Source organism: Megalobrama amblycephala, linkage group LG20 (assembly GCF_018812025.1).
Source record: "Megalobrama amblycephala isolate DHTTF-2021 linkage group LG20, ASM1881202v1, whole genome shotgun sequence".
Classification (NCBI taxonomy): Eukaryota; Metazoa; Chordata; class Actinopteri; order Cypriniformes; family Xenocyprididae; genus Megalobrama; species Megalobrama amblycephala.
The window spans coordinates 17,682,019-17,702,409 of NC_063063.1; the positions used below are offsets into that span (position 1 = coordinate 17,682,019).

General features: G+C 38.1%; 2 protein-coding genes across 3 annotated transcripts; both read left to right on the forward strand.

Moving 5' to 3' along the window:
* The first annotated feature begins 628 nt into the window (after window positions 1-628).
* LOC125255818 (extracellular calcium-sensing receptor-like) lies at window positions 629-5,500 on the forward strand. Of its 2 annotated transcripts, none has more exons than XM_048171320.1 (6): window positions 629-886; window positions 957-1,245; window positions 1,320-2,075; window positions 2,187-2,411; window positions 3,346-3,469; window positions 3,585-5,500. In XM_048171320.1, the coding sequence occupies exons 1-6, from the start codon at window positions 678-680 to the stop codon at window positions 4,496-4,498; spliced, it is 2,517 nt and encodes an 838-aa protein (XP_048027277.1). In that variant the 5' UTR covers window positions 629-677; the 3' UTR covers window positions 4,499-5,500. The 2 variants fall into 2 exon arrangements, with proteins under 2 accessions (XP_048027277.1, XP_048027278.1); XM_048171321.1 differs by having other exon boundaries at window positions 1,083-1,245.
* Window positions 5,501-15,434: 9,934 nt separating this feature from the next.
* LOC125255803 (extracellular calcium-sensing receptor-like) lies at window positions 15,435-20,247 on the forward strand. Its single transcript, XM_048171303.1, has 6 exons — window positions 15,435-15,950; window positions 16,023-16,311; window positions 16,393-17,148; window positions 17,261-17,488; window positions 18,673-18,796; window positions 18,912-20,247. Exons 1-6 carry the CDS (start codon window positions 15,670-15,672, stop codon window positions 19,823-19,825), a joined length of 2,592 nt encoding a protein of 863 aa, XP_048027260.1. The 5' UTR covers window positions 15,435-15,669; the 3' UTR covers window positions 19,826-20,247.
* Window positions 20,248-20,391: the final 144 nt, after the last annotated feature.

Sequence of the window (20,391 nt, forward strand, 5' to 3'; positions counted from 1 at the left end):
TGGCAATAAAGTTCAAAAGCGCATCCTTTTGATGTGTGTATATGGTAACACTTTACAATATATACATAATACAATATATATATATATATATATATATATATATATATATATATATATATATATATATGTGTGTGTGTGTGTGTATGGTAACACTTTACAATTAGGTTCATTAGTTAAACATTAGTTAATGTGTTAACTAACATGAACTAACCATGAGCAATACATTTGTTACTGTATTTACTAATCTTTGTTAACGTTAGTTAATGAAAATATAGTTGTTCATTGTTTGTTCATGTTAGTTCACAGTGTATTAACTAATGTTAACAAGATTTTAATAATGTATTAGTAAATGTTGAAATAACATTAACAAAGATTAATAAATGATGTATAAGTACAGTTCATTATTAGTTCATGTTAACTAATGTAGTTAACTAATGAGCCTAATTGTAAAGTGTTACCATATATACAGTATAAATAATATAAATGAGTTTGGTGAGAAAATCAAACTGGTTTATTACACTCTTGCTTGACTGGATTAATTTGTCCAATTAATTGTTAATTTGTTGGTCATTGGCTACATTCTCAATCAGTCAACCATATTAATTATGTCTATAAGAGTGCAAATACTGTATCAGATCATTTGCATTTGGCATTCACAGCAGAGCACACTCATTGGGATGCTTCTCTTTCTTTATACACTCCTGCTTTTCCATGAACTTCATACAAAGGCGGAAAACACTCCTTGTCAAACAATGGGAGACCCTAAGTTCCCACTGCTTTATAAGGATGGAGATGTAACTATTGGAGGAATTTTTGCAATCCACAGAAAGGAAACATTACCTTCTTTTGAGTTTACACAAAAACCTCAACTTCTGTCATGCTCCAGGTTTGTTACATTGGAAACAGTTTGTTAATTTAGTTTCTATTTAGCTAACTGATTTAATGTTTATTTTCAGTGTGAATCAGAGAGAAAGTCTTTTGGCACAAATCATGATTTTCGCAATTGAGGAGATTAACAGAAGTGAAAGTTTGCTCCCAAATGTTTCTATTGGTTATCAAATATATGATTCCTGTGGTTCAAGACTGTCTACCATGAGTGCAACTATGGGTCTGATGAATGGTCAGGAGTTTGGAGCAAGACACGGATGCAATGGACAGTCTCCTTTACATGCTATCATAGGCGAATCAGAGTCTTCTGCAACAGTGATTCTGTCCACCACAACAGGACCATTTAAAATACCAGTGGTAAGGAGCAATAACACTAAATGTTTCACATAATCACCATACTCATGAATGTATAATTGTGATTTCTTTTTCAGATAAGTCCCTCAGCCACATGTGAATGTCTCAGTAATAGGAAAGATTACCCCTCTTTCTTCAGGACTATTGCTAGTGATTATCACCAGAGCAGAGCACTTGTATACATAGTCAAGCACTTTGGCTGGTCTTGGGTGGGAGCTGTGAACAGTGACAATGACTATGGAAACAATGGAATGGCCATATTTGTGAAAACAGCCCAGGAGGAGGGAATTTGTGTAGAGTACTCTGTGAAATTCTACCGAACAGAGCCAGAAAAACTCAAAAAAGTGGTAGACACTATAGAAAGAGGCACAGCAAAAGTGATTGTTGCCTTTGTTTCATTCGCTGAGATGGGCTTACTTATTGATCAGTTAAGTATTCAGAACATTACAGGCTTCCAAATGATCGGTGTAGAATCATGGATAACTACAAAGAATTATATCACTCCAAATAGTTTTCATTCCCTGGGAGGGTCACTGGGATTTGCAGTGAGAAAAAGCAATATTGAAGGGTTTGCAGATTATGTTAGAAAAGCATTCTGGGATACAGCTATTCCATGCCTACAGGAAGAGAGGAATTCTTCTCAATATGTATTAAGTTGCAGCAGATATGAGGATATATTTGCATTAAACAACTACACTGAAGATGTGTCTGAACAAAGATATGCAAGCAACGTCTACAAAGCAGTTTATGCTGTAGCTCATTCACTACACAGGCTACTTAAATGCAAAGAACAAGAAGGCTGTGATAAAAGCCTGACAATACAACCATATGAGGTAAAAGATATAAGACAGATGAGTAAAAAGGGAGAAAAGGGGAACAATGTTTTTGTTGGATATGTTAAATGCTTCAGTGATAATATCAAAACTGCCCCGTTTTTTCGTTAGGTGGTTGAGGCTCTGAAAAAGGTCAATTTCACTATAAAAATGGGCGATCGTGTATGGTTTGACAGCACTGGTGGTGCAGTAGCCCAATATGAAGTTGTGAAATGGCAGCAGGACGCAGATGGATCTTTCCAATTTAAACCTGTGGGATACTATGATGCCTCATTGCCCCCTGACCAGCGCTTAGAGCTTAATACTAAAGAGATCATTTGGACTGGAGGACAGAAGGTATATGGTAGTAACCTGTTTCTGCAAAAGGGTTATTTTATATTAAGACAACGTCAGATGTACTTTAGATGTACTTTTGCATGTACTTTTGTTGATTGTTATTTCATGTTTGGTCAAACACAAAATGTAAAAAAAATTTTTTAAAAAATAAATAAACGTATTTGTACATGGTTAGTCTATCAAAACTATTAAATAACTACCTTTTTGTAAAGCTGAATCATTTGGAAAACAAACTTTGCATTAATATCATATCAACAGGGATAAACATTTTCTTTATTAGACATTTTGTGACTTCATGACGATGGGTCAATGAGGGTCAATACCAGTATAAAATGTTATACTTATTTAAAGTAGCATTGTGGATGAATCTTACTTGACAACAAGAGTTCATATATCAATATCCTAACTAATAGAATAGTCTTAAAGTGTAGTCACAATATATGTCAAGCTTATCCTGCATTCTTGCTGCCTCCCATGAATACAGTACGCATTCATACACAAGAAGATCATTGAACATGGACACAAGCTGTTGCTGTGGTAATAACCAAATGTGATAGCTGAAAGTGAAATTATCCTGCATCTGAGGCTATCACTAAATATTGGCAATAAAAAAAAGTTAAACCAGCAATAATGTTCATTCATCTTTCTACAGAATCTACACAGGCACGCTGCTCTGATACTCCACTTCACATGTGTCCTTTATTGTTGGTTTAATTTGGTTGAAGTATGTAAATTAACATATCAATTTCAATTTTTACTTCAAAGTTTAGAATCAAACTGCTTAGTGTTACTGTGTGGGCAGTTGCTCAGAGAAAAATACCCCATAGCACCACTTAATGTCCAACCAGCATTATCAATCAAAATTATTGATAAATATATTTTAATTCTTAAGAATCAGTAAAAAATATCTGTTTGTATATTTTTTTATATATAGAAACCAAAGTCTGTGTGCAGTGAGAGCTGTCCTCCAGGCACTAGGAAGGCTGCACAAAAAGGAAGACCTGTCTGCTGTTATGACTGTATTCCATGCGCAGAAGGAGAAATCAGTAATGAGACAGGTAATCTTCAGCCCTTCTTAAAGCTCCAAAGAAAATAGTTTAGCTGCTCTTCACTGTTCATCACTGATATTGTGTTCCTTTTGTCTCTAACTAGTGGTTACAACTTCCTTTCCAGATTCAGTTAACTGCAAGCAGTGTCCAGTGGAATACTGGTCTAATGTTGAGAAAAATAAATGTGTGTTAAAGGCTGTAGAGTTTCTGTCATTCGCAGATGTAATGGGTATAGTGCTTGTCTTTTTCTCACTGTTTGGAGTAGGATTAACTGTGATGGTGGCCATCCTGTTTTATAGCAAGAAAGACACTCCCATAGTAAAAGCCAACAACTCAGAGCTGAGCTTCCTGCTGCTCTTCTCATTGACTCTGTGTTTCCTCTGTTCACTTACTTTCATTGGTCGGCCCACTGAGTGGTCCTGTATGTTGCGTCACACAGCGTTTGGGATCACTTTTGTACTCTGTATCTCCTGTGTTCTGGGGAAAACAATAGTGGTGTTAATGGCCTTCAAGGCTACGCTGCCAGGAAGTAATGTCATGAAATGGTTCGGCCCTTCACAACAGCGACTTAGTGTTCTTGCTTTTACACTTATACAGGTTCTTATCTGTGTGATTTGGCTAACAATGTTCCCTCCATTTCCCTACAAAAATATGACATATTATAAGGAAAAGATAATTCTTGAGTGCAGTCTGGGTTCTACTATAAGTTTCTGGGCTGTTCTGGGTTACATTAGCCTCCTGGCTTTTTTGTGTTTCATTTTGGCTTTTCTAGCTCGTAAGCTGCCTGATAACTTTAATGATGCAAAATTCATCACATTCAGTATGCTCATATTCTGTGCTGTGTGGATTACATTTATTCCAGCTTATGTCAGTTCTCCTGGAAAATTTACTGTAGCTGTAGAGATATTTGCCATTTTAGCCTCAAGCTTTGGTTTACTATTCTGCATATTTGCACCTAAATGTTACATCATCCTGCTTAAGCCTAAACAAAACACAAAGCAACATATGATTGGGAAAATGACATCTAAGTCTCACTGAAAAATAAAATAACATCTATATTAACATTGCAATATTTTTCATTATTTGTTATTAAATAATTCCCCTCACTCTGGAACAGTCATGGAAAAGCTGTATCCCAGAATGCTTTTCTAACATAATCTGCAAACCCTCATGGATCTGCAAACCCTCCCGTTTTGCATCTAAATATTATCTCATCCTGCTTAAGCCTGAACAAAATACAAAGCAACATATGATGGGGGAAATGACATCCAAGTCCTACTGAAAAAAATAAATAATGTGTATATTAACATTGAGTAACACTTTATTTTACAGTGTCATTGTTACATGTTACACGTAGTTACTATAGTAATAACTATAAATTATGCATAATTACATGCAACTAACCCTAAACCAAACCAAACTCTAATCCTCACCATATAGTAAGTACATGAAGTTGCTTAATATTACTCAGTACTTAAATGTATAATTACAGTGTAACAAAGACAACTTAAAAAAAGTGTAACCTAACACTGCAATGTTTGTAATTATTTGTTTAAAGACAAAGGAAAGGAAAAATGTGTTACTGATTTATTAAATTCACAAAGATATTTACAAAATGACTTTATTTTAACCACACAAAGATTGTGCAGCCATGTAAGTTATATAAAGGTACATCAGTACTTTATATACATATCCCTTAAATGTAAATGCATTTATTTATTCTGTGGTTATACTATATAAACAAAATACACTGTTGAAATGTTGACAAATCTAGCCTATATCTGCTAGTTCATCAAGCTGTGAAAAGTTTCATATTGATAAAGTTTGTGAGCAAAGCCAAACATTAATAAACATACTCCGTTACTTACGTAACCTCAATTCCCTTAATTAAATACAAAAAGAGTACTGTGTCATATACCGTTTAGGCTAGACGCATATGGGGAAAACTTCTTTTTTAACATAACATAAAGGATTGTGATTATTGACACAATCCTCGACAGAAAGGCAAAGGGGGAGGTGTTGCTGTAATTTATAGTAATATTTACAGTATTAGTCAAAAGTCTTTCAAATATAATTCCTTTGAAGTGATGGTACTTTACATAACATTATGTAAGTTGACATTTGTGCTGGCTACTGTATACAGGTCACCAGGACACCATACAGACTTTATTAAAGAATTTGCTGATTTTCTGTCAGAATTAGTACTAGCTGCAGATAAAGTCCTTGTTGTTGGTGATTTTAATATCCATGTAGATAATAAAAAAGACTCATTGGGATTGGCATTTACAGACATTCTAAACTCTATTGGTGTTAGACAACATGTGTCAGGACCCACTCATTGTCGTAATCATACTTTAGATCTAATACTGTCACATGGAATCGATACTGATGCCGTTGAAATTCTGCAGCAGAGTGATGGCATCTCAGATCTTTATCTAGTCTTGTGTATACTGCATTTGGTCAAAGCAGCTAAACTGCCTCTCTGCCATAAATATGGTAGAACCATCACTTCTACCACCAAAGATTGTTTTATAAATAATCTTCCTGATCAGTTTCATCGCCTTAGCATACCAGACAGCTTAGAAGACCTCGATGTTGCAACAGAAACTATTGCCTCTGTCTTTTCCAGCACATTAGATTCAGTTGCTCCTTTGCGTTTAAAAAAAAAAGATTAAGGAGATTAATACAATGCCATGGTACAATGAGAGTAGTGTTGCTGCGTGCCCTCTTAGTGAGAATTGCAGGTGAATGCGAGAGTGATGGATCCACATTTCTAAAACAAAACAAAAAAACTGTTATTATTAGCATATAAGATACTACTCTCATACCATTAGCTATGCATAACTGACAGGAAATTAACAGGTATACAAGCATGCTGTATATGTCTGTCAATTGGCCATTACCGGACAAAGTGTGCGAATGTGTAAACGTTACAGTCTGCTATATCAGTTAGCAAATTTAGTGAATAGCAACACGTTCGCGCATTTCACAACCAAGCATATTTTAGCACATTCACGTCTATCATAATATGCTATTCAGCTGCATGCAGTTAATCGATCTAACGCGTGTATCCAACGTATCTATGCATATTAATAACAAGTCAAATATCAACAGAAAAGCATTCTATTTATAAGCATTTTTATGAGATAAAGTTATATAGATAGATGTAAATATAAGGCAAATATATATGTACGCTTATAAAAAAAACACGTCAAATAATTTAAGTAACGTTATATCAACAGAAAAGCATTCTATTTATAAGCATTTTTATGAGATAAAGTTATATAGAGTTATATAGATAGGCCTAGATGTAAATATAAGGCAAATATATATGTACGCTTATATAGAAAAAACACGTCAAATAATTTAAGTAAAACTAAATCACTTACTCATCAGAAACTGTATCTTCAGCTGGATCAAGTCGCTCTTCAAAATACAGACGTTCATCGTCAGAGTCGTGTTCTTCTTCCGAGGAAAAAGTGAACTCTTCCTCACTGTCCAGGACCATCTGAAGAGCCTGCTCACCTGAGTAGCGTGCCATCTTCCAAACGCGCAGGAAAGCGAATGAATCTGATGAAACTTGATGCTTTTTAAGACGCTGTTAGGGGCGTTTACAGTTTGCATAGATCGCCTCAGCTTATTATCTTATGAATAGAGCGCTCTGCGCGTGGGCGGGCACACATTAAAGATAATTAGGTAAGACAGGAGAAACAGTACCTCTCTTTACTTTTATACTGATTACATAAAGGGAGAATATTTTTTTTAGAATTTATTTGTTTCGTTTAAAAGTAGACACTTAAAGCTTTGCAAAGACATATCTCTCATGTCCATGTAGCATGTATAAGCCGTCTATTTTAGTTACTTTTAGTGACGTTTTAGAATGATGTTTGCAGAGACGGAGATGGCAGGACAGCACACCCTGTATATTTTATTTATTTTTAAAAAGCACAAAGTTTTATTTTGATTGTGAGTGTACACAAAAAAAGAAGACATTCTATAGTTTCATTTGATATATTACTTATGTCTCTATGATAAAAAATGACGGAGTATTTTAAGTCTGTTTTGCTGCAATGTGAAAAAAAAACTGCAAAACGCGCCGGCGCGTTTTTAGACCTCAGAGTGTTAATTACTTACAAAGCACTAAATGGTTTAGCTCCCCAGTACCTAAGCGAGCTCTTAAAGCATTATAATACTTCACATTTATTGCGATCTCTGAATTCAGGCCAGCTGATAATACCTAGATTATCAAAATCAACCACAGGCGGTAGATCCTTCTCCTATTTGGCACCAAAACTCTGGAACAATCTTCCTAGCATTGTTCGGGAAGCAGACACACTCTGTCAGTTTAAATCTAGACTAAAAACACATCTCTTTAACCTGGCATACACATAACACATTATCAATTTATATTTTCAAATCCGTTAAAGGATTATTAGGCTGCATAAATTAGGTCAGCCGGAATTGGGAACACTTCCTATAACACCAGATGTACTCGTTACATCAGAAGAAGAATGGCATCTACGCTAATATTAGTCTTTCTGTTTATCCCGAGGTTTACCGTAGTCAACCGGATCCAGGCCATACCCAGATGAGACCGAGGACCGGTGCCCTGACACGACCACAACGCAGCCCTGAAGTATCAGCAGAGATCGAGTCACCTACATCATCCATTGTGAAGGCCTCATCTACACGACAGCCAGTGCCACAGTTCCTCAACAGACCGTCCATACCGGCGTGATGAATACGATCCTCAACTGGACCACAACGCAGCCCTGAAGTATCAGCAGAGATCGAGTCAGCTAGATCATCCATTGTGAAGGCCTCATCAACACGACAGCCAGTAGCACAGTTCCTCAACAAACCGTCCATACAGGCATGATGAATACGATCCTCAACCGGATGGAACTGGAATAAATACTTTGTTGGAATGTTGCGATCCTATCAGACTTATAATAGCAACCTGAATCATAACAAAGCACTGTTCGCCAGAGGAGAACTGGCCCCCCGACTAAGCCTGGTTTCTCGCAAGGTTTTTTTCTCCATTTTAACACCTATTTGCCACCTGTTTGCCACCTGATGTCACCTGTTGGAGTTTGGGTTCCTTGCCGCTGTCACCTTTGGCTTGCTTAGTTGGAGACACTTGACATTTGACTTGACATTCAATATTCAACAGTTTTTTTGACATTTATTCAACAGTGCTTTTGATCTGCCTGCATTGACACTATTCTTTAAGAGCTGCTGTGCAGCCAAAATTATATACCAGTTATCACTGTAAAGCTGCTTTGGCACAATCTGCATTGTAAAAAGCGCTATATAAATAAAGGTGACTTGACTTGATAGCCATGTCTCGGTTTCAGGACAACCTTGGAGTCGTTAGGCCCGAACTCCAGGCAGGAGGGGCTCAGAGAGCACCTGTAGATCTCCCACTCATTTGACCAATGCTAGAGCTAGTAGCAGAGCGGTCTTGAGCGACAAGGGACGTAAATTGGCAGTTAGGAGTTGTTCAAATGGAGGGCTTTTAAGAACCGTGGACAGGTCCCAAGTGGGGTGAGAGGGGTTCGGCCTCCTAGACCCCTTCAGGACACGAACAACGAGGTTGTTCTTGCCCACTGACTGCCCGGCTATAGGAGCATGTGAGGCTGCTATAGCCGCAACATAGACTTTAAAGGGTAGAGGCCGTATGGCCCTTGTACAATAAGTCTTGGAGGAAAGTCAATATCAGAGATATGTCACATGTGAATGGGTCTTGCTGGTTGTGCACCAAGCAACGAAGACTGACCATTTAAGGGCATAGAGGCATCTTGTGGACGGAGCTCTAGCCTGCAAAATAGTGTTCAGGACGTTCCCGGGAGGTCTGCAGTCTCCATAGAGAGGCCACACATGCAGGGTCCACAGCTCGGGTCGAGGGTGGCAGATCATTCCATTCGCCTGAGAGAGGAGATTCCATCTCAAGGGAATCAGCCATGGTGCTGCTGACAGCAGCTGGGCCATATCTGAGAACCAGTGCTGGCTCCTCCATAGTGTGGCCACTAGGAGTATTCTGTCTTTGCCCTCCCTGGATCACTTGATGACCTGGGGGATCAGAGCGACCGGGAGGAAGGCATACAGGAGGAGGCTGTGCCATTCGTGGGCCAGTGCATCTCTGTTCTTTGAAAAATAAGTTGGGCAGTGATAATTGTCTTCGGAGGCGAAGAGGTCAACCTCTACCCTCCCGAAGATGTCCCATATCTTCTGAACCGTCTGGGGATGGAGCATCCACTCTTCCGAGGGGAGGTTGCTCTGTGACAACATGTCTGCCCCCTTGTTCAGTACACCCACACATGCATTGCTCTCAGTGAAAGCAAGTGGCATTGAGCCCATTCTAGGATGCTCTTCACCAGGGTGTAAAGGGGTTTCGAAGAGAGCCCACCCTGGTGATTAATGAAGGAGACCACTGTCATGCTGTCCGAGCGGACTAAGACATGGTGTCCCACCAGGCGTGGAAGGAAAGCTTGAAGAGCTTGACATATTGGCAGCATTTCCAAGCGGTTGATGTACAGCTCGCTTTCTGTGCTCGTCCAAGTACAGAAGGCAGGGTGGATGTCGCACAGGGCTCCCCAACCTGACTTCGAGGCATCTGTGAAGATTAATTTCCTCCTGCCTACCATTCCCACAGCCATGACTTGCTTGTACCAGCAGGGGTCTGCCCAGGGGTCCAGGGCCGTGACTTATGCCTGATTCACTTTGACATGACAGAATCCGAGATGCCAGGTGTGGAGCGGGACTCAAGGTTTCAGCCAGAACTGCAGTGGGCGCATATGGAGCAGGCCCAGCTGTAGTACTGGTGAATCTGACTCATGAGGCCAAGCATTCTCTGAAACGCTCTGAGTGGCAGAGAATTCCCGGCTGTGAAGGTCAACAGAAGCCAGAGCCCGTTCTGGTGAGATCACGGCCCTCATACAGGTAGAGTCGATAATTGTTCTCAGGAACGAGACACATTGACTGGGAAACAATGAACTTTTGGCAGAATTGACCCTGAGCCCCAAACACTCTAGATCAGAGGTAGGCAAACTTTTTAGACCAGACGGCCACATCACGTTTTGCAAACCGAGTGAAGGGCCGCATACTAAATCCTTGAAAGAACCTTTTATTTACACTGGAGCTATGCATGGAAAATATATTATCTGATAGAAACATTTATCACGTTAAACAACAATTTTATTTAATATCTATTACTGATTAAAATTTACAACAGGTATAATCTCATATGACTGCAATTACTATGTACATATTAACCCTTTCGAGCGTGAGTTTAAAATATTCTAACTGTCCCCCCAGAGTGAGTTTTTTTAAGGCGACCGTTATTTTAGAACGTTTGCCTTTAATGTTTCCATAGCGACGCGTCTTGCGTGTCACGAGCGCTGAACGCAGCCACAATAACACTGTATGACAGATGGATCGCTATTATTTTGTTTTTCCTTGTTTATTTAAAATATTCACAAACTTGCTTACCATGTCATCAACTATCTGATATCCCGATCATCAAATATGTGTAAGTGAGTGTGTTTTGTCATTTAAAAGCCTTTATAAATGATCTTTATCTTGATCTATAACGCAAGATGGGCGCCGCCATCTTAGTTTGCGCTGCAGTTCACAGTCCTGTCAGTCGGATTTACAGCAGGTGAATTCATCCGTTTCTCCCGAAATATATGCAAGTAAGTTGCTGGTGAACTGTAAGAATAATAGAGTAAACTTTATAGTTACTTGGGCCCATTATGTGTGTCTGATATGAATAAATGTCGGCAAATTATATTTGAATGGATTTTTATTGCTCCTTCCACTGATGTCTGACATCAGTGTGTATATTATAAACTCTAAATAAATATATTGTTTTAATGGTGCTTATGTGTATTTAAATGTTTGATGTGTATTTGTATTTTTGATGTGTATTTGAATGTTTGACGTTTAAATGTCAATGAAACCTTAAAAGAAACGTTATGTGGCTGAAAACACTGCATAGTTGTGATATATGACAAGAGCTGCGCGCGTCCGTCTCGCAGCCAGAGCGCGAAAGCACAGTTTGAATCTGGCAGTTATGTGACTTCGCTGAACGTTCGAAATCCCATATGTGGGACCGTACGCCCAGGGGCACAGAAATAAAAATCCCACATGTGGGACCATACCGCTCAAAGGCTTAATAATCATAAAACTATGTCTGATTAAAACTGAGGGATAACCTTAGTCGTTGTCTTTACAAGTCATGGTAATGACAAACAGAACATCTGGTTTGGGGTAAGCTACCTCAGTCATCTGTCTTGTCAGTAGGCAGCACTGTTATTGTGAAGCCGACCGAGTCCAGATCAAGACCAAGGCAGATATTGGTCGGGAGGGTCATAACACCACTATGGGGAAATGGTTCTATCCCCTTAAAAGTCATCAACCCCACTAATCACTGAGTTGTGCTGAAGAGAAATGCAAAAATAGTTGACGTCTCACCTTGTACTGCTGTGCAAGATTTACTGCTGCCGAAACAGATTCAGTCAAATCTGCAGTGTACTGAGGAACCCTTACCACCTAGATCCAGTGAAGAGATGAAGCGTGTCTTGAGTGATCTGAACCTTGGCAAACTTGATTTGGAGTCATGTGAAGTGTCAGCCCACTGGAAAGACAAGTTGTTGCACATTATTAAGAAGTATGAGTCAGTTTTCTCAAGAGACAAAATGGACTGCGGAGAGGCTAAAGGCTTTGTCCATCGGATTAACCTCACTGATGACAGACACTCCCGTTTTCCATATTGGAGTATACCACCAAGCCAGTATGCTACACTGAGGATAGCGTTAAATGAGATGAAGGAAAAAGGAATCATCCACCGGTCACATAGTGACTATGCGTCCCCTCTCGTACTAGTTTGGAAGAAAAATGGCGATCTCAGTATCTGCACTGATTTTAGGTGGTTAAACGTAAGGACTGTCAGACACATCTACCCTTCCACACCAGTCTGATGTTTTAGCTGCATTGGGAGGTAACACCTTCTTCTCATCCATGGATCTTACCTCAGGGTATTATAATGTCGCCCTAGATGAAGAACACAAAAAGTAAACTGCATTCTCTTCCCCATTTGGACTCCATGAGTATAATAGGGTTCCTCAGGGTCTCTCTAATAGCCCAGCCACTTTCATTAGAATGATGATGTCTATCTTTGGAGATGAGAATTTCAGCAGCGCTCTGTTACCTTGATGATTTGATAGTGTTTGCCCCCTCTGAGTCAGTAGCCCTCCAACGTCTTGAAATGGTTCTCTTGCGGTTGTCACATCACAATCTAAAGTTGGCTCCAAAGAAATGTTGTTTTTTGAGACGATCTGTGAAATTCCTTGGCCACATTGTGTGTGAAGAAGGGATTAAGACTGTTAGAGTTTTTGCTTCAAAATGATGTGGAAATTATCCTGCTTACTTGGACACAAAAAACAATGTATTGATTTTAACCTGTTAACCTTTGCGAGGACGGCGACGCACTGAAGCTTCTTTGTTTAAATTAGCTCAAATTTACTGTTAGATGTAATGTAATTACCATGACAAACTATACATCATTAAAAAGATCTGAGACTCAAGCTTCAATTTTTAATCTCTGTTTTACTCTCAATATCGTATAGTGACCGTTATTTGTTAATATGCTTCGGGAGTAGTGGTTAAACAGATCGTTGTTGATTCGTGATCCATACAGACCAAGCCCCGCGGTTCGGCACGCATGTTATTCGCAAGTTTCACTGCAATAGAGTAAAATGTTATCATTTGCACATGTTTGTCTTGCTAGTTTACACTTTAAATAGATATAAAACCATTCCAGCACTAGAAGAGGCAAAAGAGGATTTAATTCGGTATCGTACGCCATGCTGTTATCAGTGTGTTATCACACACACACACGCAAAGACAGTTGCGTTTCAGATAGCTTGTGAACTCCAAATTGATTTCTCTTTCGCGTCCTAAATGCACTTGGATGGACACATACAACCATTATGTCAGTCAAAATACCCCTCTTGGCAAGTATTCTAGTAAACACATTCGGTTAATGTCTTAATTGAACGAGGTGAGAATTTGGACGTGTATCTATCGGATGTGTGCGTGCATGGGGTCTTACTTTTATAGTGACAGCAACCCATAAATACCTGCTGTTGTCTGTCATGTAAATCAAACAACAAAACACAGCTTTAACAAAGATTAATCTATATTAAATTTATACAGTGAACTGTGTCATTTTATATTTAATTATTACATTTCTGTACATGAAAATGAATACTACAGTTAGACCTTATACTTTATTTGTAACTTTATGTTGTATTTATCTATGCTTGTAATTGGTGTACAGTTATTTTTACAGTCTGTTCACTTGCCTTTAATAATGTATTAATTAGGCTAGTAGTTTCTGCTGTGGTATCGGAGTAGTTAAAGTGGGCTAAGTAATAAATGCAAAGTTACCCCCCACCCCCCTTTTTTTTTTTTTTTTTTTGTGCTGACCCGAAAAATGATCCAATCCATGACTTAATAACAGTGATATGATCCAAACCATGAGTTTTGTGATCTGTTGAACCACTAGTCGGGAGTTATGAATATGAAAAATGGAGTCATTACATTTTCATTGAAATATGAGCATCAGCCTCAGCCATTGAGAAAAAAAAAACTCTTGTTAGATCGTCATGAAAAAACTCGACAAAATAACATCCCTCAGGGCTTTTAGCTTAAAAGCATGCACAATTTGAGAAATATTGATGGATGCTCATACGTTTATGTCAATTTTCTATACAGAGGAGTAATATTTATTCAATTTTTACCTAAAACACGCTATTGTCCTTATTATGAGCGAGGTCTCCAGGGCGGGTCTAGGAGCTCAGGCCATCGTGGCGGGTCAGGAGTCTCGGGCGGCCATGGCGGGTCAGGGGCCGGGGGCTTGTGGGCTGCTGGAGCGGATTTGTGGGCTGCTGGAGTGGATTCATGGGAGGCTGGAGCGGATTCGTGGGCTGCTGGAGCAGATTTGTGGGAGGCTGGAGCGGGCTCGTAGGCAACTGTAGCGAACTCGTAGGCAACTGGAGCTACTGGCTCCGTCCAAAAGTCTATCAGCCAGTGATCATCATCACACGGGAGAGGCTTGGGCTGCTCGGCGGCAGGCTTCGCTGGAGGCTCTGGTGAGGCAGTGGCTATTTTTTCGGCCGTCTGGGCCTCGTGGTGAACTTCTTTTTGGGTGGCTTGGGTCGAATCGTGATCAGCTCGAAATGCATTTTCAAATCCACATTGAATTTTGCGACATTCATTGCGGGACATTTAATGAAAATGCAATCGCACTGTGAGTGCAAATGCAATTATGAAAAATAACATTGAAATGATCATTTTGCTACACTTTTTGCTTGAACGTGTTAAACATATATAATAATTTCTGTAATACATTTTCATTTTAATTTTGCAACTTATAAAGCATTAAAATATATGTTTAAATTATATGTTAAACGTAGTGTAGGAAATAGAAAATGTAAATTATATTATTGAATTTGAATTATCATTTTGCTCCAAACATATTTGGTTTGGAAAATTTAAATTTAAATACAGAAATGCATTGCCATTTTACATATTGCATAGCCATTTTGCATATTACATTTCAAATTGAATATTGCTACACATATGCTTCCATACTCAGGGTAGTCTCCTTATGTAAATGATTAGATTTCAATGACTTACGTTTCTTACCCACTGCAGAAACCACCACATGTTCGTCAATGCCATCAAAATTATACATTTTTCTGTTTTTGTTGATCACAAAGTAAATGAAGGAAAACTAGGATGACAGGTGTATTCAGAGTGCTGCTATTACTGTTTACAGTGTGTGGAATGGTGCGCTGTGATTGGTTGAGCGTATATATCACATTCTACAGAACGCCTTCCATTTACACATTCATAGTCTCATGAATGGAGTTCTTGGATCCTAGATGATATGAGACCATGAAATAAAACCAATAGGCCAGTGGCATCACTAATCTAATGCAAACCTAATCACAAGGAGCTCCTGGTTGTCAATGTTTTACTAGATACTACATAATTTTACAGTTTACTATCTTATGACATGACTTTGGTGAGAAAACCATACTCTGGTTTATTACACTCCTGCTTGACCAGATTAATTTGTCCAATTAATTGTTAATTTGTTGGTCATTGGCTACATTCTTGATCAGTCAACCATATTAATTATGTCTATAAGAGTGCAAAAACTGTATCAGATCATTTGCATTTGGCATTCACTGCAGAGCACACTCATTGGGATGCTTCTCTTTCTTTATACACTTCTGCTTTTCCATCAACTTCATACAAAGGCGGAAAACACTCCTTGTCAAACAATGGGAGACCCTAAGTTCCCACTGCTTTATAAGGATGGAGATGTAACTATTGGAGGAATTTTTGCAATCCACAGAAAGGAAACATTACCTTCTTTTAAATTTTCACAAAAACCTCAACTTCTGTCATGCTCCAGGTTTGTTACATTGAAAACAGTTTGTTAATTTAGTTTCTATTTAGCTAACTGATTTAATGTTTATTTTCACAGTGTGAATCTAAGAGATTATCGTTTGTCACAAATCATGATTTTTGCAATTGAGGAGATTAACAGAAGTGAAAGTTTGCTGCCAAATGTTTCTATTGGTTATCAAATATATGATACCTGTGGTTCAAGACTGTCTACCATGAGTGCAACTATGGGACTGATGAATGGTCAGAAGTTTGGAGCAAGACACGGATGCAATGGACAGTCTCCTTTACATGCTATCATAGGTGAATCAGAGTCTTCTGCAACAGTGATTCTGTCCAGAACAACAGGACCATTTAAACTACCAGTGGTAAGGAGCAATAACACTAAATGTCTCACATAATCACCATACTCATGACTGTATCATTGTCTACAGTGATTTCTTTTTCAGATAAGTCCCTCAGCCACGTGTGAATGTCTCAGTAATAGGAAAGATTACCCCTCTTTCTTCAGGACTATTGCTAGTGATTATCACCAGAGCAGAGCACTTATATACATAGTCAAGCACTTTGGCTGGTCTTGGGTGGGAGCTGTGAACAGTGACAATGACTATGGAAACAATGGAATGGCCATATTTGTGAAAATAGCCCAGGAGGAGGGAATTTGTGTTGAGTACTCTGTGAAATTCTACCGAACAGAGCCAGAAAAACTCAAAAAAGTGGTAGACACTATAGAAAGAGGCACAGCAAAAGTGATTGTTGCCTTTGTTTCATTCGTTGAGATGGGCTTACTTATTGATCAGTTAAGTATTCAGAACATTACAGGCTTCCAAATGATCGGTGTAGAATCATGGATAACCACAAAGAATTATATCACTCCAAATAGTTTTCATTCCCTGGGAGGGTCACTGGGATTTGCAGTGAGAAAAAGCAATATTGAAGGGTTTGCAGATTATGTTAGAAAAGCATTCTGGGATACAGCTTTTCCATGCCTACAGGAAGAGAGGAATTCTTCTCAATATGTATTAAGTTGCAGCAGATATGAGGATATATTTGCACTAAAAAACTACACTGAAGATGTGTCTGAACAAAGATATGCAAGCAACGTCTACAAAGCAGTTTATGCTGTAGCTCATTCACTACACAGGCTACTTAAATGCAAAGAAAAAGAAGGCTGTGAGAAAAGCCTGACAATCCAACCACATGAGGTAAAAGATAAAAGACAGATGAGTAAAAAGGGAGAAAAGAGGGAACAATGTTTTTGTTGGATATGTTAAATGCCTCAGTGATAATATCAAAAGTGCAAATTTTTTTCGTTAGGTGGTTGAGGCTCTGAAAAAGGTAAATTTCACTATAAAAATGGGCGATCATGTATGGTTTGACAGCACTGGTGGTGCAGTAGCGCAATATGAAGTTGTGAACTGGCAGCAGGACTCTGATGGATCTTTCCAATTTAAAACTGTGGGATACTATGATGCCTCACTGCCCCCTGACCAGCGCTTAGAGCTTAATACTAAAGAGATCATTTGGACTGGAGGACAGCTGAAGGTATATGGCAATAACCTGTTTCTGACAACGTCAGATGTACTTTAGATGTACTTTTGCATGTACTTTTGTTGATTGTTATTTCATGTTTGGTCAAACACAAAATGTAAAAAAATAAATAAATAAATAAATAAATAAATAAAAGTATTTGTACATGGTTAGTCTATCAAAACTATTAAATAACTACCTTTTTGTAAAGCTGAATCATTTGGAAAACAAACTTTGCATTAATATCAGATCAACAGGGATAAACATTTTGTTTATTAGACATTTGTGACTTCATGGCATAGAATGAGGGTCAATACTGGTATAAAATGTTATACTTATTTAAAGTAGCATTGTGGATGAAACTTACTTGACAACAACAGTTTGTATATCAATATCCTAAAAAACAGAATAGTCTTAAAGTGTAGTCACCAATATGTGTCAAGCTTATCCTGCATTCTTGCTGCATCCCATGAATACAGTACACATTCATACACAAGACGATCATTGAACATGGACACATGCTGTTGCTGTGGTAATAACCAAATATGATAGCTGAAAGTGAAATTATCCTGCATCTGAGGCTATCACTAAATATTGGCAATAAAAATAAGTTAAACCAGCAACAATATATGTTCAGTGATCTCTCTACAGAATCCACACAGGCACGCTGCTCTGACACTCCACTGCACATATGTCCTTCATTTTTGGTTGAATTTGGTAGAAGTACATAAATTAACAATTCAATTTCAATTTTTAGTTCAAATTTTAGAATCAAACTGCTTAGTGTTACTGTGTGGGCAATTGCTGAGAGAAAAATACCCCATAGCACCACTTAGCATCCAACCAGCATTATCAATCAATATTATTGATAAATATATCCTAATTCTTCAGAGTCAGTAAAAATATCAGTAACACTTTATTTTAGTTTTTTTTTAACTAGTTGCTTATTAGCATGCATATTACTAGGATATTGGAAATTTATTAGTCCTTATTAAGCACATATTAATGCCTTATTCTGGATGACCTTATTCTACATTCTTAATCCTACCCAATACCTAAACTTAACAACTACTTTACTAACTATTAATAAGCAGTAAATTAGGAGCTTATTATGGGAAAAGTCATAGTTAATAGTTTATATGTGTTCCCTATACTAAAGTGTTACCAAAATATCTGTTTGTATAATCTTTTCCATGTAGAAACCAAAGTCTGTGTGCAGTGAGAGCTGTCCTCCAGGCACTAGGAAGGCTGCACAAAAAGGAAGACCTGTCTGCTGTTATGACTGTATTCCATGCGCAGAAGGAGAAATCAGTAATGAGACAGGTAATCTTCAGCCCTTCTCAAAGCTCCAAAGGAAATTGTTTAGCTGCTCTTCACTGTTCATCACTGAAATTGTTTTCCTATTGTCTCTAACTAGTGGTTACAACTTCCTTTCCAGATTCAGTTAACTGCAAGCAGTGTCCAGGGGAATACTGGTCTAATGTTGAGAAAAATAAATGTGTGTTAAAGGCTGTAGAGTTTCTGTCATTCACAGAAGTAATGGGTATAGTGCTTGTCTTTTTCTCACTGTTTGGAGTAGGATTAACTGTGCTGGTGGCCATCCTGTTTTATAGCAAGAAGGACACCCCCATAGTAAAAGCCAACAACTCAGAGCTGAGCTTCCTGCTGCTCTTCTCATTGACTCTGTGTTTTCTCTGTTCACTTACTTTCATTGGTCGGCCCACTGAGTGGTCCTGTATGTTGCGTCACACAGCGTTTGGGATCACTTTTGTACTCTGTATCTCCTGTGTTCTGGGGAAAACAATAGTGGTGTTAATGGCCTTCAAGGCTACGCTGCCAGGAAGTAATGTCATGAAATGGTTTGGCCCTTCACAACAGCGACTTAGTGTTCTTGCTTTTACACTTATACAGGTTCTTATCTGTGTGCTTTGGCTAACAATATTCCCTCCATTTCCGTACAAAAATATGACATATTATAAGGAAAAAATCATTCTTGAGTGCAGTCTGGGTTCTACTTTAGGTTTCTGGGCTGTTCTGGGTTACATTAGCCTCCTGGCTTTTTTGTGTTTCATTTTGGCTTTTCTGGCTCGTAAGCTGCCTGATAACTTTAATGATGCAAAATTCATCACATTCAGTATGCTCATTTTCTGCGCTGTATGGATCACATTTATTCCAGCTTATGTCAGTTCTCCTGGAAAATTTACTGTAGCTGTAGAGATATTTGCCATTTTAGCCTCAAGCTTTGGTTTACTATTCTGCATATTTGCACCTAAATGTTATATCATCCTGCTTAAGCCTGAACAAAATACAAAGCAACATATGATGGGGAAAATGACATCTAAGTCTTACTGAAAAAATAAATAATGTGTATATTAACATTGGGTAACACTTTATTTTACAGTGTCATTGTTACATATGTTACACGTAGTTACTACAATAATAACCATAAATAATGCATAATTACATGCAATTAACCCTAAACCAAACTCTAATCCTCACCCTATAGTAAGTGCATGTAGTTGCTTAATATTACTTAGTACTTAAATGCATAATTGCAGTGTAACAAAGACACCTTAAAATAAAGTGTAACCTAACATTGCAATATTTGTAATTATTTGTTCAAAGACAAAGGAAAAATGTGTTACTGATTTATTAAATTCACAGAAATATTTACACTTTATTTTAATTTCTAATTTTAATTTATTTTTAATTTTCACTTTAGAAATATTACAGTATTTCACAATTGCTAAAACACTAAACCCCATTCTCTGAACCCAATGCTCAGTGGCCTAAACCCATTTGTCCAATCAGTCACTTTGTAGGCAAAACCTTAAACAAGTTCAGGTAGTTAAGACACTGTTTGCAAATCTCATCCACTATTTTTGCAAAACTCTAAACACATTCTTACTCACTAAAAC